Genomic DNA, 17,676 nt, shown 5'->3' on the forward strand with positions numbered 1-17,676 from the left:
ATGGCCACGGGGCAACTCGAAAGGTCTCACAACCTGTGTACTAAGGTTAGGCTGAGTATGTAAACTCTTTTTTTATGCCAGGGATGACTATTAAAAAAGAGAATAGGTCGGATAAGTGGAGGACAGGTGCGGGATGTTAGAGGTCAGTGGTGTTCATAGAGGGGTTTTCAAAAGTGACGGTGGGACTCTCGCCTCCTCTCTTTTTCTCCCGCTGGGCCAAAGCAGCACCCAGAGGCTCAATGTATGGTGATCCAATACCTTCCTCCTCCTCTTCCTCAATTATCTATGAAACAATGAAAAACAGATAAAATAACCATTCAAAGAAACAACTAAGGAGCTTATGTAGATTTTCGAACGCACAGGTGGTTCCTTTTCATTTATACAGAAGTGTCTTTTCACACCATGAGAGCAAGAATAAATATTTCTAAAATACAGTGGGATTCAAAAAAGAGAGACAACGTTAGATATATAAACTTAAAAATACAAATTCTGTTATCATTTACCCTTTTGTCCCTTCTTTCTTCCACAGAACATAAAAGAAAATATTTTGAACAAAGTTGCTAATCGAACCGCACTGGACCCCATTCACTTCTAGACACAAAATCAATGCAAGTGAATGGGGTCCAGTTAACAACACTCTTCAAAATATCATCTTTTGTGTTCATACAGGTTTGAAACGACAAAAGGGTGAGTAAATGATGACAGAATTTAATTTTTGAGTGAACTATCACTTTTAAACCCAGCTATACAGATAATTCTAAGTATTCTGAAAGATTTCAAGTCAAAAACATTAAACATAAAAATGAATACGGACTTTCATGACCATGTTACTTTGTCACAAAAAAATATATAAACGGGGAAAACCCAAATCATCAGGTTTTGCACAAACTCTCTGGAGTGCATGCAATTCAATTTGCTACAACATTAAATCAATGCAAAGCTAAAACATTTTCACAAGCGGTCTCACACTTTTAAAGCCCACTATATATTACTTTTATCGTATTCTTGCTGTACATTTACCATCATTGGCATTGTATCCTTCTCTATCATGGCCATATCAATGTTGTAGTCCAGGGAATTAAGGCTAAAACAGAACAGACACAAAATCAGAATCTCACAAAGCAGCCCTACTGTATAAAATGTTATGAAAAATAAAATGTTTATAAAACAGGACACATTTTGGACCATTGTGATTGCTTAGAAGAGAATCAAAAGAACATGCTCCGTTTAGCATGCTATATAGCTTAGTGTGATTCAGAGAAACATGAGGTCACAAATATCACATCACATTTATCTAAAACTAAAAGAATGCCATTATGATCTAGAAACACCCTGCGTCTCAATTCGCATACTATGCATAGCATTCAGAATTAAAATTAGTACGTCCCAACCCCAAATCACAGTATGTTGAAATGAGTATTCTCAAAGTACCCGGCTGGTCTTTTATTACCCCACAACTAACAGCGAGAGGGCGGAGTTTAGTGACGCTACACTGCATCAATAAAATTAAAGTATAACATGACATAAGAAATAATGAATAAATGAATACTTAAATGCAAAGAAGACGAGCTGTATTTTATCGATCACAATGCTGTCTAGGCAAAAACAGCCACTCCTATTTCACGCTAGTATGTCCCAACTGTTGTACTCACTAAAATGTATATGCTTTTTCATAACAAAAGCAGTACATACTTTTGGGGCATCGTATAAGGTGAATTTGGACGCAGCATCTCTTTGTTCCCTTTTCTTTGATAGTGTTTCATCTTTTTCCGATCAGAGCAGGTGTAAATGCATAAAATCTATTTTTAATATGCAATCACACACACGCTGAGAATGTACAAGTTATGAAATGAATAGGGCTGTCAATTTAAGGCATTAAATTACATTAAATTGCAATAAAACAAAATTGAAAAAAAAAACTTATGATCATATTATAAATGGCCAGGAAGCACTTGTAAAAGAGATTTGTAATCTCAATGTGCTTTTGTCTTTGTAAAATAAAGGTTACAATAATAATCATCATCAACATCATGAGTTATGAATATCATCTGGGCTGACTATGTTAGGTGATACAGAATATTTTGACAACAAAATGATAAATATATAAACAGCATTCAGCAGTACGGCAGCGTGGAAGCGGTGTGAAAATTGTTTTGCCATCCTCTAACGTGCTTTTTTACACTCAAAGCTTCTGCTTATGAATATAACACTGACGTCAAGTGTAGAGCAGAACGCTGCATTATAACCGTACCTGTCTCTATCAGCGCTGGATCTATCCTCATCAAAACCAAGGTCTGTGGCTGTGTCAATATTCATATTCAGCACTGGGTTTGCTCTGTAAAACACAAAACAGTCAATCTGACACTTAACAGTGGGCCAGAATCTGTGTCCAGATGATATGACTGGGCCAGACTGGTATGACTGGTTGTCAACCCATACCGCTCACCCTTCTCTGGTGTATTTGTTGGTTCCAGGCACCACAGGTCCGCTCTTCTGGTTCTCTATCACCACCGCAGCCGCGGAGTTCATTGCTTTGCAAGCCTTGAGTTTCCTCTTGTAGCTTAAGGGTAAGAGAAACCAGCGGTGTTAATATAAGAGGTTAACGTAAATCTGACACCAATGCAAACAGGATGGAGTAACGCGTGCATGTGCGCATTTGTGCGTGGGTGCACATGAAGAAGAGCTATTTTTAAATATAATGAATCTGGTTAGCGGAGTTGTGTTGCGTGTACGTGAGACCCAGACAGAGCTGAGAGTTTTTGCTATAATGTCGTTCAGCCGGCACTATGCCTGATGTTGAGAGTAGGATGACGCAAGTTCTATAACGTTTCATTACATCACCTTTAAGAGCTAATATACAGTTCCATCCAACCGAAGCAAAAACTGGAATTGATTTGATCATTTTATACTGTACTTTACTGTCATTTATACTGTAATTGAATAGGTCTTACTTTCTTCTAATGCACACTAGAGATGTGGTTGTTACAACCAGAATGATCGCCAGAGCCGCCATCAATCCAATCATGATGAAAACTTCAGTCTTCACCTCTTTTTGACCTTCAGTGGTCGTCGACTGTTGTGGAAAGACAAAAAACGCATTAGAAACAAACAAATGAATGTGAAACAGAATAAATTTATTCATAATTTTAATATAATTATTAAACATATATATTTTTGGAAACGTATAGTTCATACAGCATTTTAAAAAGGTGAAACAACTGAGAAGAGGACATACAATTCCAGTGAATCCAAGCTGAGTCAGAATGACTCCATACTCCATGTAGACCTCTTCTGAATTCAGAATTCTGTTCACTTCATTGTAGTCCAGAGCTGAGCCGTTTGAGAACACGAAATACGCCTCCAAAACAGTCACCTCTTCAGCACTGCAAAAGAAATAACATTTATTAAAAACACATGTGGTAGAAAGATCTGCTTATTGGAAATCAATGAATAAGCATCAGTAACAGTTCTCTGCAGAACCCCAGTTTAAACTCTTTGGTTTAAGTCCACCTTGTAAAAATATATATTTCATAATATTTGAGGATATAGATTATAATAAGAAAGATTAACTTTGGATGTAAGAATACAAAAAGACTTCTACATGAAACTATGATGTGAACGCCACCTGCTGGATCATACAGCTCACAACAGATTATGATGAAATGATGCTCTTTTCGTTTCCAACAATATTTAAGTAGTGGTTTATTACATGTGTATGTATACATGTATATGTAAAATGTACTAATTCAGTTGATTATTCTTCATTATCCTTACCGTTGAGTTGTCGTCTCACTAGCCACATTAAAGATGTTAACTGTTGCTCTTGTAACCGATGTCAGAATCCTGTAAATGAATGAATGAATGAATGAATCTGTTCTGGTCATGGTATGATTTTCTTTCCTCTTGCAGAACACAAAAGCAGATATTTTGAAGAATGTTGATAGCCAAACAACAATGGCTCCCGTTGACTTCCAAACCACCGAGACATTTCTCAAAAGATATTTCTTTTGTGTTCCACAGAAAAAAGTAAAGCAGGTGAACTATTGCTTCATGTGTGTTCAAATCAATGTGTTTTACATCATAAATCGCATCTTACTGTCTGATCTGTGGCAAATTCTCATTAACTTCGGACACAGGCGACCTAAATCTGAGGCTCACTTTGTAGGATGAGTCAATTGTGAGAAGCTGTAAATCAAGCAAATAACAACATGAACAAAACAAGTAAAGAAAGAAAACAGCATACAAATGAATGAATAAGGAAATATTGTGTCTTACTTCAACCACAGAAGTGGAGCTGAGACCGTCAGGATTAAAGGCTTGAACTTCCACCATAAACTTCCCTCTCTGATCCGAGGCCATCTGTTTCTGTGAGCTGCACATGATCAAAACCACACATTTGATAAGTAACTTTTGCACAAAACAATCAGTGTTTGAACGACAAAGTATTGCAAGAGAAATTTGAAAGCCATGCTTCAAAACCAGAAATGTTCATATCTCACCGTATATCTGCCAAGAACCTTCCATCGGGATCTTCCTGAGCGTTAGAGTCGGTGTATAAAAACAAATCTTGTGGGAGAGTTCCCTCACTGCTGACAAATTCCACCTTAATAACTTTAAAGTTAATTTTTCTGTTCTCTCCTGTGTCTCTGTCGTAAGCCTTTAAAGGAAAAGTCAATAAGGAAAATAATCAATGGAGACTCAAACATTGCATTCTGACATAAAAACAGCACACAGTAGAAAGGTAATCAATAAGGTACAAGAGGCGGTGCTTTAATGTGAATAAGTCACGGCTGAAGGGCGTTATTAGGCACGATGTGAAGCGGAGTGCCTGGAACCCTTGCAGACGTGACTTATTCATGATAAAGTACTAGCCTCAAGTACCTTATTGCTTTTAAAGAAAGGTTACCACACATATGTAAAAATGCAACTTTCATAAAGTAAAATCACTTAAAATCCTTCCTTCCGCTGAAAAAAATAGTCCCCGATCGACTGTAATGCTGTGTTTACACCAAACGCAAACAATCGCGTTCCATGCTCTTATACTCTTGACGTGTCCGGACCCGTCAAACAGTAGGTGTCAATCTCTTGATTTTTTCTTGCGCGGATGAATTGCCCGGAGCGAGTTTGCGTCTATTCATGTCTTTGTATGTAATTTACTTGCGCAAAACGCTTAATTCGCATTTGGTGTGAACACAGCATAAACGGCAACAGAATGTTTAGTTGCTAAGGGCGCGTAGTGATACACAGAATCGTTAGGTGAAGTGGTCATAGCTGTGTTTTATCGTGAAAAAGCACAGCTATTGTGCTGACCAATCAGAATCGAGGACCAGAACTAACCGTTTTATAAATTACAATACAAAAAATGAAATATCAGTAAATACAGTAAAACTGATCTCATGAATATCAGTATGTCAGCTACCATACTCACGTAAACTTTGCCGACAGATGAATCCTTCTCAACTCTTTCAAGAAGCACAACTAGACAAAGAAGAACATGTTCAAGATTTCTGCAGTGGTTTAAGATGGTTGGTAATGATAACTTATCTTGCAAAATTGAGCATTATAGCATTCATGTATGTCCTTTCATTTTTCAAAACCATTAAACATTTTTAGGTATTCAACTTCAGCATGGTCAAAGAAATGCAATTTTGGTTTACCATAGAATTCCTGCATTATGATGAACTCTGGGGCATTGTCATTGATATCCTCAATATTAATAGTGACAACCCCTGCAAAAAGAATAAACTATGCATAAAAACACTTGACAAAAACATATAATTGACACCATTGTTTAAAGACGGTTTCATCAGGCGCAAGCGCCTGGCCTGAAGTTAAATTCTAGTCTGTTTGGTTATAACAATTTAATTTATATTAATATGAATTTATATTAATATTTTATTGTATATTAATTCTATTAAATTAATTTAAAATTACTCAAGAGATTCTTTGCGGAGGTCTACCGGAAGTTAAGTTTGGGCCACATAACGTTTGTTGATGTTGTTGCCGCTAAAACCGTCTATATGAAGACTTTGGTTATTGATGGACGTGACAACAGCATTTTACTTTAAAAAAAAACTTTACTTCCAAAAAATACAGACCAGTTACGACATGTTTAAAAGCAAATGATATTACTATAACAACAAAACAAGCTCTGGCACGGTAAATAGATTAATATTATTTTAAATTGCGTTCAATCAGAAGAAACAAGACTTACCTTCAGTGCTGTTTTTCCCTTTCTCAGTTTTAACATCTACCACCTTGGCCGTCAAGAACGCCTTATCACATTTCTCATAGTCAATCACCACCGATGTGGAACCGGAATTACCGACAACATTTCCGTTAAGCTCAACACTAAACCATTCCTCCGGACATGGCTCTCTGATGCCACTGCAATGGCATTCAGCAGAAACAAGCATGTATTCAAGAAGGTGCTCGGTGTCCACATCACTGCCTTTTATTGTGCCCAGAGGACCCGGCAAGCTGGTGTTCTCTTTAACGTTCAGTGTTAAACCAGCTTGAAACACAGGAGGAGTGTCGTTCACATCCTCAACCACCACTTCTACTGTGGTCACAGCCGTTTTCTCACCCAAGTCTGATGCCACGACCTTCAGATGGTAGGTCTTGATCCCACTTTCATAGTCCAGCACAAAGACGGGATCCACGGTCAGATTTCCTCTGTAGCCTTCGCTATAGGGCTCAGAAAGTATTATGAAACTTCCAAAAGAATTGTCGATGGTGAAGAAGATACGGTTGTTAAAGTCAGTTTGGTCAACGTCGTGAGCCAGGACAGAGCCAACTAATATACCTAAAGAGAGGACAACAAATCAATCCAAGTGTTTAGTAAATCATACACTGAAACTTGATAAAAGAAGATAAAACCTTGCCTGGTTAGAAAGAGTAACCAGGATATTCTTTAAAAATGAACACAACGTTGAGTAAACGATGACAACACTTTTTTGGGGAGTCACTATTAGGGTTCATGAAAAACGCAACATGCTACTTGCCTCCTTCACTTTCCTTCACCTTGAATGTGTAAGTTGAATGCAAATAGACTGGAGAATTGTCATTGACGTCCTAAAACAAATGGTAATACACCAAGCAAAATATAAACATTTTACGTTTATGGACATTTTCATCAAAGATACATGAATGGAAAATCATTGTAACTCAGAGAACTCAAATGTCAAGGTTTCACATGCAAGTCAAATAAACGAAAGATTCTCACCCCGACGTTGATAAAGACCATGGCTGATGAGTTCTTGGGCGGCTTGCCCATGTCTAAAGCGATCACCTTTAACTCAATCACACCATTCAGCTGAGGGTCGATGGCCTCACGGTCCAATAGACCATTGTTCTCAAGCACACCATCATACAGGCCTATGGTGAAGTTGCTACTGAACAAACTGTCCTCAATGTGATACTGGATTTTGCTATTTGGAGTTTCTGGTTCATCTCCATCTCGAGCCTAACAAAAATGAACTCATTTATTATCAAACTGTACGTCTTGAAATGCCATACTTCCATTATTAGACATTTGACTGAGTTATTAATTAACAGACATTTGTATTTGTGTTTGTCTTCATTGATCATAATAAAGGAACAGTTCCCCAAAATGAAAATTCTGCCTTCATTTACTCACCCCCAAGTTGTTCTAAATCTATATAAATTTCTTTGTTTTGATGAACACAGAGAAAGATATTTGGAAGAATGTTTGTAACCAAACAGTTATTGGCCACCATTGACTACCAAAAATTGGTTTATAAAATGTTTTCTGTTAAACACACAAAAACACTGGCGAATGTAGGAAAGCAAACAGTTCTGGGGCACTTTTCACTACCATTGTCATTTTTCATACTATGGTAGTCAATGGTGGCCAAGAAAGAAAAGTTTGGTTACAAGCATTCTTCCAAATATCTTTCTCTGTGTTTATCAGAACAAAGAAATTTATACAGATTTGGAACAACTCAAGGGTGAGTAAATGATGACAGAATTTTGATTTTTGAGTGAACTGTCCCTTTAAGTCACAGACTCAGTAATCCAAAGAGTGGTCCGAGGTATTTATTTGATCGTTGTTTGTTTCTACAGACATCTGAACCACATTCTCACCTGGATTACAAGCTTCAAATTTTGGTCTTCTTGTACAAAAGCGTCATAAACATCTCTGTTCATCACAGGTGTCTGATCATTTATATCACGAAGGTTGATTTCCAAAACAGTGGTACCAATCTTTCCTACTGAATCGATGGCCTGCAGGGTTGCCGTGTAGGAACTGGTGCCTTCCCGATCAAGAAGCTCTCCATTTTTAACGTAGATAGTTCCATTGTTCTCAAAGACGTCAAACCGCGTCAGGCTGCAAAATAATAAAAAGTCATGTTGTGTACTATATACCAGGGGCTTTCAAACTGGGGGCCCCAAGATGAATATAGAATGATATAGAAATGTATCAAATTTTATGCAATCAAAACATCAGAAAAATAAGTATAAGTCAAAAGTATTGATTGTATATCAGAATTAGTTTTTGGTTTAGATAAAATTCTAAGTTTAAGATTATACGTTTTTATTTGGGGGGCCGCAAAGCGATGCACTCTACATAAAGAGGGCCTAACAACGAAAACGTTTTAGAACCACTGCTATATACAGTACATCTCTGCATTCATCCTCTACGGGGTCTGAATACGGTTTAGATTTAAAGCTACAGATTTATTGAATATTCAACAACATACATGCTGTTCGGCACCAGTTTGTAAGTGATCTTGCCGTCATCCAATTCATCTGCATCGGTTGCCTGTCATATGAAACATGAAGGAACACAAGATCAATCATTTTACACGCAGGACACATTAAACTAAGCAAAATGAAGAAAATGTACTTACTGTAATAGTATCCACAATAGTGCCATTTTTACAGTGTTCATCAACAGAGAAGATGTAAAATTCCTTCTCAAATTCAGGGATGTTGTCGTTCATGTCGTTGATGTTAATAGTGACAGAAGCTGAAACGGTTAAGTCCGCATTGGCATCTTTAGCAATTATCTGTGGAGATTGAAAGCGGACAGTGTTTAAGGGATAGTTCACCAAAAAAAGAAAATTCTGTCATCTTTAACTCACCCTCGAGTTGTTCCAAATCTGTATAAATTGCTTTGTTCTGATGAACACAGAGAAAGATATTTGGAAGAATGCTTGTAACCAAACAGTAACTGGCCACCATTGACCACCATAGTAGGAAAAATGACAATGGTAGTGAAAAGTGCCGCAGACCAGTTTGCTTTCCTACATTCTTCAAAATATCTTCTTTTGTGTTCAACAGAACAAAGAAATTTACAAAGCTCCAAAACGTTAACTTACTTTTCATTTGCAAGTCTCCTACTTGGGTCAATACAGATAAATGATTTAGTATGACATCATCCTGCACTTAGATTTTCATATCATTCCATGGTGTAAGGTAAACCAACGTGATTGGCTATTTTAAAAGGGGGAGGGGCCACTCAATATGTCCTGCCCTAACCTCCTGCTTCGGTGTTCCATTACTATACAAATCAAACATTTCAAATCTAATAAATCCCGCGTTTTTTAACTGTTGTATAATCCACCACACTGCTTGTTCAAAGTACACTGTTATCAATTTAATGGCCGGTAACATCCATATTAAACACCACCCACTGTAAAACAATCAAACAAAGTTTCTTGGTTTCTGTTAGGTTGGTGTAAATAAGGTGAAGCAGAAAGTGTTTTGTTGCTGGAACGCTCTTCATGTGTAATCACTCCTAATGCAATTGATCTTAATCCCACTTTTCCTGCCTTATCCTCACAGTCCTTTCCCTCTAAGCCAGGGATAATTCTGGCTCAAGGTACACACATTCAAATACATACCTGCACAGACATTGTCCTCTTGATCTCGAAATCAACGGTGTTTGAATCTTTTATCGTCACTTGTACACTACTGTCTCCCACCCCGGAGCTGGGAGTTACAGAGAAGGCATCCTTATCTGGTCCGTCGAGATGGAGCACGAATTTACTGTTTTCACCCTGGATCAGAAAACATCATATCTGTCAAATAATAATAATCAATATAATAATAGTATGTGTAATTATAGTAAATCATCATCATCATCATCAGAAAGTTAAAATATAGAATCTTCTCAAATGAATCCCTCGCAAATGTTGTTACTACCAACCTGGTCTGGATCTTTGACTCTAATGTTCAGAGCAGCGACAGCCACTCCTACAGATGAATGTTCATCAACGTTTCCTGTGAAACTGTTTTTCTTTGTGCATGTATCTCCTTCACATTCATAAAAATCTGGTCCGTTGTCATTCACATCTCCGATAGTGATCTGCAGAGTTTGTACCGTGCTGGCAATGACTCCATTCACATTAGGGTTTGTCTCACTTGCCTAAAACACACAAATAGCACACTTTAGAAACATATGCATGTTAAACAGACATGGAAAATAATGTGTTTGAAATATATTTCAATATATACATCAGTGTAATTGCTCTGACTCTGCATGTAAGCCAAAGCAAACATATCTGAATTGAATTCCAAGTTCACACCTTTATTTTCAATTCGACAACAGCAGATCCAACGATATCCAGCAAAGCCTCACGGTCAAATTCAGATTGAACTGTTATTTTACCGTCCTTCTCTATGATCTGGAATAGGTCTGGTGGATTAGTAGCTGTAAAAAGTTGTAATAATTATTTGCAATGAATAACATGAGAGATGCAAGGTGTGCAAACCACATATCGGAAAGTTTTTAGTTATTTGGTCATTAGAAGTTTTTTTTACTGTGCACTGTTCCATTAAAAAGGCTTGACAAAACAAATGAATAGTAATTTAGACAAATATGTTTAAAATGATGTACTCCATATCAGTGGCCCATGAAAAAGTCTTTCATCTTACTTCAAGTTGTGGCCATTATTAGGTCATTAGGGATAGTTCACCCAAAAAAAAGAAAATTCTGTATTTATTCAACCTTGCGTGTTTCAAACCGGTACTTTGTCTTTTTTCTGCAGAACACAAAAGAAGATATTTTGATGCACTGTATGTTGGAAACCAAACGATGGCGGTAGCCATTGACTTGCATTGGTTTTGTCTTCATATAATAGAAGTCCCATCCTTGTTCAGTTACCAACATTCTTCAAAATATATTTTTTTGTGTTCAGCAGAAGAAAGAAAGTCATGCAGGTTTGAAATGACAAGAGGGTGATTACATGATGACAGAACTTTCATTTTTGGAGGAACTATCCCTTTAAGGCCAACGCCCGTTTGTTTAATATAGAACACAGCATATAGACCACATTTGCACGATGATACATGCATCCAAGTCTTTGTGTAAAATCCACTGGACAACGAATAATAGCAAAACCCGAACAACACTTTGTACACATCTTAAATATCTCCAACTGACTCACGTTCAATGCTGTATCGGATGGGGTCATTGATTCCCGTATCCGGATCTCTGGCTTTCACGGTAAAGACTGATGTATCCTGGAGCGCAAGAGCAGCAAGACACTCAAAACAAGTCTCTTAACTACATCCCACAACAAGAAATGGAAAATATACCACTCACCACAGGAGAGTTTTCATAAATGGTGACCATGTTAGGTAAATTCAAAAACTGTGGGTCCATGTCTGGCACATCTTTAATTGTGATGAACGCAGTCACCTCAGTTGACTGATTCACTATTACACCACCCAACAGCCCACCACCATCCTGACAAAACACATGACCAGTAAGCATAGAATACACAAAATAGTTTTAGAAACAAAAGGGAAAAATAGAAATCGTTTTGGTTTTAATGGAAACTGTAACGGTCTCTGTGGGCCTCTACGGGTATATTGGGTTCTATTGGCGGGATGGTTGGGTTTTATTTCAGCGGAGAAGATATTTAAACTTGTTCACGAATAGGATTTTTTATAACTGTGGTACTTACCGTTGCATTGACTCGTATCTGATAGAAAGGACTTTTTTCAGTAAAGTTCAAAGGTCCCTCAAGAACAACGTGTCCATTAGGTCCAGAGATGGAAAATAATTCATACCCATCATTTGGTACGACCTAAGACAAGCAAACTGTGTCATTATTGCAATTAAAGACAGATGTGCAAATGTAGTTTACGACACAGAAGTGACTTACTTCATCGATTTTATAGGTCACAGTAGAAGCGGGGGGCAAATCAGCATCTGTTGCCGTTGCTGTAAAAATAGTTGTGCCCACAGGTGTATTCTGAAGAAAGGAATTGAAATGAAATATATACTGTGCTCAAATGAGCCCTCAATATCCATCAAACCACCCCAAAAAAGACTAAAGAGATGCATCTTATTCTGTCAATGACATTACATGAATTTACTATTACTGTATTTACTGTAAACGACACTAAATGAATCAAATAAATTAAAAAGACAGTAATAATAAAATAAATTAAAATAATACAATTTTTTTTTTCCAGTTTGATTTTTGCCACTTTAGTTTTTTATATTTTTTATTACCATAATTACATTTATCTTTATAGTGATTCTATAGATATTTTTAAGTCATTAAAAATGAGTCATTTCTAAATTCAAAAAGTGCCATGATGTAAAATGAACTGATATTTTTTCACATTACAGAAATGAGAACGTAATTTAGCATGGTGATAAAATTAGGGAAAATTTCACAATAATTATGATTTACTATTATTATTATTATTATTATTATTATTATTATTATTACATTTATTAATTTGTTAGTTAGATAGTTAATTCATTTTCGTTTGATTTGGGGGGTTTCATCCTGTAATTTCTCAAACATCTCTGTGTTAAAGTGCTCATGAGTAAGGTTCAGTCAGAGGAGATTAAAGACAGAATTAGCCAAACTCACAATACACACAGATCAACACCATCAGATATTGTAGATGTTAACAGTCACATTTATTATTAATCTTAACTTTTATAAATGTGGAGCTGTCCTACATCTATTATGTTAATGATGTAGCATGATAAATAATAATACAATGATAAGCACATAAAGCTCACCTCTGGAACTTCCCTGTTGTAGGGAATATTAAGGAATATTGGTGCATTGTCATTAGCATCATCGACAGCAATGTAAACACTTTTTGTCACCTCAAAAGGGAAAGATGTAATGTCAGGATTCAGGAAAAGACATTTTCCATTAACATAAAAAAATACTTTTAATTGATTGAACTTACATTTGAGGGATGAACACCATCATTTACTGCAATCACTACAGGAAAGAGCTCATTTGTCTGATAAAAGGATTTATAAAAGAAAATACAATTAACCTTCACTTTAACAAAAAATAGGTGTTATAAAACTGTAGTGGAAATACATGTGTCTTTCCATTCAATAGAAATGGTGAAATTTGTTTTTTTACCTCTCTGTCCAACTGGTTCTTGATTCTGACTTCACCATTCTGTTTGTTGACATCAAAATAAATAGCATTTGATCCCTGGATGTAATATTGTAAAGGGTCATTGTCTAGATCATATGCTATGATTTGGAATGCAAATTCACCTGTCAGGGAAAAAAAGTGTTTGGGAAATGTTAAGTTACATAACGTTCATAACAAATACAACAATGCAAAAGATCATTGTTAAAAAATATGCACAGACCTACTGGAATATCTTCTTGCACTTTTTGCATTGACATGTCAATGACAGGCACAAACTGACAGTAAACTGAAAAAACACATACATAATCCAGAATAAGAGTAAATGAAACACAGTGGCATTTCTTCAAAATGTCTTAACATTAGCATTTGTGAATTTTCTGTTGTAAACAACAATACAACATGCACATCACTGACTTTATAGGACTGAGTCAGGACTGTATTCGTAGAGATTTGGACTTTGATATTTGATATTCTGATATACTCACAGGAAGCAATGAAGCCAAAAAGGAGGAATACAGTTTTCCCCATTTTTCCTATGTCTGTCTTTGTCCACATATGTAAAACACAATAAAAACATTTAACTTAATTCAAACATTATTGCATATAGTGTTTCTTTATTTATTTTTTCTTTATTTAGGCATTAGTGAATGTTCAATGTTTCCATTTTAGCCAATAATAAGATAGTTTTAATATTGATCCACAAAGATTTTTAGTTTAAAATATCATGGATGTACACAGGCTGTCGTTTTAACCAATAATATTAATATTAGGGCTGTCAAACGATTAATCATTGTTTGTGTTTATATAATGCATGTCTGTGTACATGTCTGTTGTATTTATAAACACAAAAACATACACATACATGTATACAGTATATATTTAGGAAATATTTACATGTATTTATTTATATTTACAATTAATCAATTACTGTACAATACAATACAAATGATATATACATGTTTATTAATTTTATATTTTTCTTAAATATATGCATGTATGTTTACGTGTTTAAAATACAAAATTAATATGCACAGTACACAGACATATATTATGTAAACACAAATTCTGGATGCGATTAATCACAATTAATCGTTTGACAGCCCTATATATATATATATATATAAGAAAAATTTACAACATTCTTTCACAGAAGTTTAGGCTGTCAAATATTTCTCCTTGTCAGTAATTACATTACATTAAATAGGTCATATGGCGCGAATATGTGTTTTTCTGTGTCTTTGGTGTGTTATAAATTGCCCATGCATGTATTTGACACGTAAAATTGCAAAAATGAAAGTGTCGCAACAAAAGATGCATTCTATCTAAAAGCGAATGCTCACCCAGACCTGCCTGAAACGCCTCGTGTAACCACACCCCCACAAATCTACGTCAGTTCGTGGTATGATTTGATTATGACCGCCCAAATGTATACGCAATTAAGGTGGGCGTACCTGTCAGTATAATTGCTATGGAACCTGATGTTCCAAATATGGTAAGAGGCGTTACATTTCCGTCATACGCTTGCAGAATTCGACCAATCGCTACGCACTGGTTAACTGGCCAATCATAGCACACCTCGCTTTTCAGAGCCATGAGCTTTGTAAAAAATCTGCGCGTTTCAGAGAGGCGGGGCAAAGAGGAGATACAAACATGCACGGTATGTGGAAAATACAGCGTTTTTTAACCTTCAATCGTGTATACACATTACATTACATCTAAAACAAACGATAATATTCGTTTCAGCCGTGTCTGGCACCTTTAAATTTCTTAAATTTCTTTAAATAGGATACACGAGTTATCACACATTTTTTTCTCGAGTTTTACAGGTCTGAACAATGCTGCAAATTGTACTAGATTTTTCTAGATCATACATTTTAATACCATCACAATAATTTCCTATCAAATACCTCCACTCTCACGGTTTAATCCTTTCTGTATTTATTTGTGTCCGTTTTTATTTATTCGTTTATGAGAAAAATCTGAGAAAGTCATGAATAAGCACATAATAACTGAGATGTCCTTGGTTTGTGGTTATAGAAACCCAAGAGAAAAAGACTCACTACAACAATGAAGTAAGAAGACTTACCGTGTCCAGTCTTTCCTCAACCCAATTCCCACAAGTGTTGTTCTTCAAATAAGAGGACGATATGTAATAGATGAGACCTTTGGCTAGTGCATCACTGCCTATTACTGTCCCACAGTTGTAAACGTAAATCATTAACATTACATGGGAGAAGACGCTGCGTGCCAACTGCAGTCTTGTGGACACGTGACAAAGCTGCTTAGTGACACCTGTAAAAAGCAGATCCTAAAACAGTATTCGGAGACAACACACTGACAATATATGTCCAGAATAATCTAACTCATTTAGAGTTGAATTCAACAAATCTTGTGTAATGTTAAAGGCGAAATATTAATAACTGAAATACACTGAGAAGAAAAACAAACAACACATAACAGAACAGAACAGAACAGAAAAATGTGTATGTTACCTGATTAAGTTAGACTGGAAACACTATCAAGAATACGCAGAATAGCACAAGGAAAAACACTATTTAGACTAAAAGATGTATTTTATAAGAACGACTAGTTTGGCTACAGAACCACGTGTTCTCACTTTCATAAGAGTTCTGCTTTTTCTTGGCCAAACATCACCTCAGCGGGGTGGACATAATGTGCTATGAAAGATTCCTGAGAGCAAATGCATCCATTGAAGTTATTCAAGAAGCCACCCACCCCTCCACTCGGCTCTAATGAGCTTTTACACATTAAGACCCCCCCCCCCACAGGCCTTCGTAATTAACGAAAGGCACACAAAGGATTAAGCCTCCCTGGGGAGAGTTTCACCACCGCTAACCAAAAACAATACTTGAACTTTCTCTCGAGACTCATAGACGGTCTTTGTTTGTTTGTCTCTAATTGTGCGCCGTTTACCTCTGTGGTCACAGTGTGGAATGAAGGATCGATGTAACCCCACTATACAGACCAAAAGATCAACTATCAATTCCTTAAATGTAATTAGTGTTCTTAAAATGTTCAATATAAACACTGATGACAATTCTGTTATCCAAAGAAGAAAACAATATGTTCATTACAAACTCAAGCCTGTACAGGTCACCAGTATTCCTTAATCTTATTAGACTTTGATTTATTACTTTATGGTTTCCCTGCAGAGATGAGGAATAGCCAACACTTTACTGAACTGCACATTGTGTAATTAATCTGGAGGGGGGAAAAAATCACATTTTACAGGAAATGTTAGATATTAAACGTAGATTATAACGAGATGTTTATGCTAAATTTAATCTCATGCCAATATAACAGATACTACACATGCGTTGTTGGGTTAATCAGCAACATGTGTAATAGTTTTCCATGACACTATATTGTTTTGGTCATTTATTGCTGTAAACAGTGCAGCCATATCACCAACCAAAGGTTAAGAAAGGTATGGGCTGCCTTCTTATATTAGAATGCCTTATGTAAATGTGCTATCTAAAGTAAACAACAAAAATAAAAAGTTTGTCTCACTCCAAAATCTTCTGTGTTGTGTAATTAAAGGGACACTTCACTCCAAAATGAAAATTCTGTCATCATTTAGCCAGAAGATCATTAATGTACGAATCTGCATTACCTGATACCCTGGTTCACCTACTGACATTATTAAAAATGTGATATTATCATGCAGATTTCTGTCACTTTAAAGGGATACTTCACCCAAAAAAAACCATGTCAAATTCATGTCATCATTTACTCACCTTCGAGTTGTTGCAAATCTGTATAAATGTCTTTGTTCTGATGAACACAGAGAAAGATATTTGGAAGAATGCTTATAACCAAACAGATCTCGCCCCCCATTGACTCCCATAGTATAGGAAAATTACATTTTTTTTGTTCTGTTGAAGAATGTAGGACAGCAAACAGTTCTGGGGCACTTTTGACTACCATTGTATTTTTTCCTACTATGGTAGTCAATGGGGGGGGAAATCTGTCTGGTTATAAGCATTCTTCCAAATATCTTTCTCTGTGTTCATCAGAACAAATAAATTCATACAGATTTGGAACAACTCGAAGGTGAGTAAATCATGACAGAATTTTCATTTTTGGGTGAAGTATCCCTTTAAATTGACAGAAATCTGCATGATAATATCACACTTTTAATAATGTCAGTATAAGTGAACCAGGGTATCAGGTAATGCAGATTGTATACATTAATGATCTTCTGGGTCACTTATTACTTTACAGGTAAACCACAGTTTGTGAAGCTTGAATTTTTTCCGGA

General features: G+C 36.1%; 1 protein-coding gene across 4 annotated transcripts; it reads right to left on the reverse strand.

Moving 5' to 3' along the window:
- Positions 1-4: 4 nt before the first annotated feature.
- Positions 5-16,109, reverse strand: cdhr2 (cadherin related family member 2). 4 transcript variants are annotated; one of them, XM_057350157.1, is made up of 32 exons: positions 15,887-16,109; positions 15,481-15,686; positions 13,880-13,937; positions 13,615-13,680; positions 13,377-13,516; positions 13,192-13,248; positions 13,016-13,105; positions 12,138-12,227; positions 11,937-12,059; positions 11,573-11,716; positions 11,415-11,490; positions 10,554-10,678; positions 10,175-10,393; positions 9,870-10,025; positions 8,874-9,032; positions 8,724-8,785; positions 8,107-8,350; positions 7,226-7,465; positions 7,005-7,074; positions 6,215-6,805; positions 5,658-5,729; positions 5,429-5,478; positions 4,500-4,657; positions 4,276-4,372; positions 4,097-4,185; positions 3,775-3,843; positions 3,236-3,383; positions 2,952-3,073; positions 2,447-2,560; positions 2,252-2,335; positions 1,021-1,084; positions 5-283 (listed from the first exon to the last, which is right to left on the reverse strand). In XM_057350157.1, exons 2-32 carry the CDS (start codon positions 15,616-15,618, stop codon positions 137-139), a joined length of 4,062 nt encoding a protein of 1,353 aa, XP_057206140.1. In that variant the 5' UTR covers positions 15,619-15,686; positions 15,887-16,109; the 3' UTR covers positions 5-136. The 4 variants fall into 4 exon arrangements, with proteins under 4 accessions (XP_057206140.1, XP_057206142.1, XP_057206141.1 ...); XM_057350159.1 differs by lacking the exon at positions 15,887-16,109 and having other exon boundaries at positions 13,880-13,933; positions 15,481-15,782; XM_057350158.1 differs by lacking the exon at positions 15,887-16,109 and having other exon boundaries at positions 13,377-13,415; positions 13,619-13,680; positions 15,481-15,782.
- Positions 16,110-17,676: the final 1,567 nt, after the last annotated feature.

Source organism: Triplophysa rosa, linkage group LG13 (genome assembly GCF_024868665.1).
Source record: "Triplophysa rosa linkage group LG13, Trosa_1v2, whole genome shotgun sequence".
NCBI classification, from domain to species: Eukaryota; Metazoa; Chordata; class Actinopteri; order Cypriniformes; family Nemacheilidae; genus Triplophysa; species Triplophysa rosa.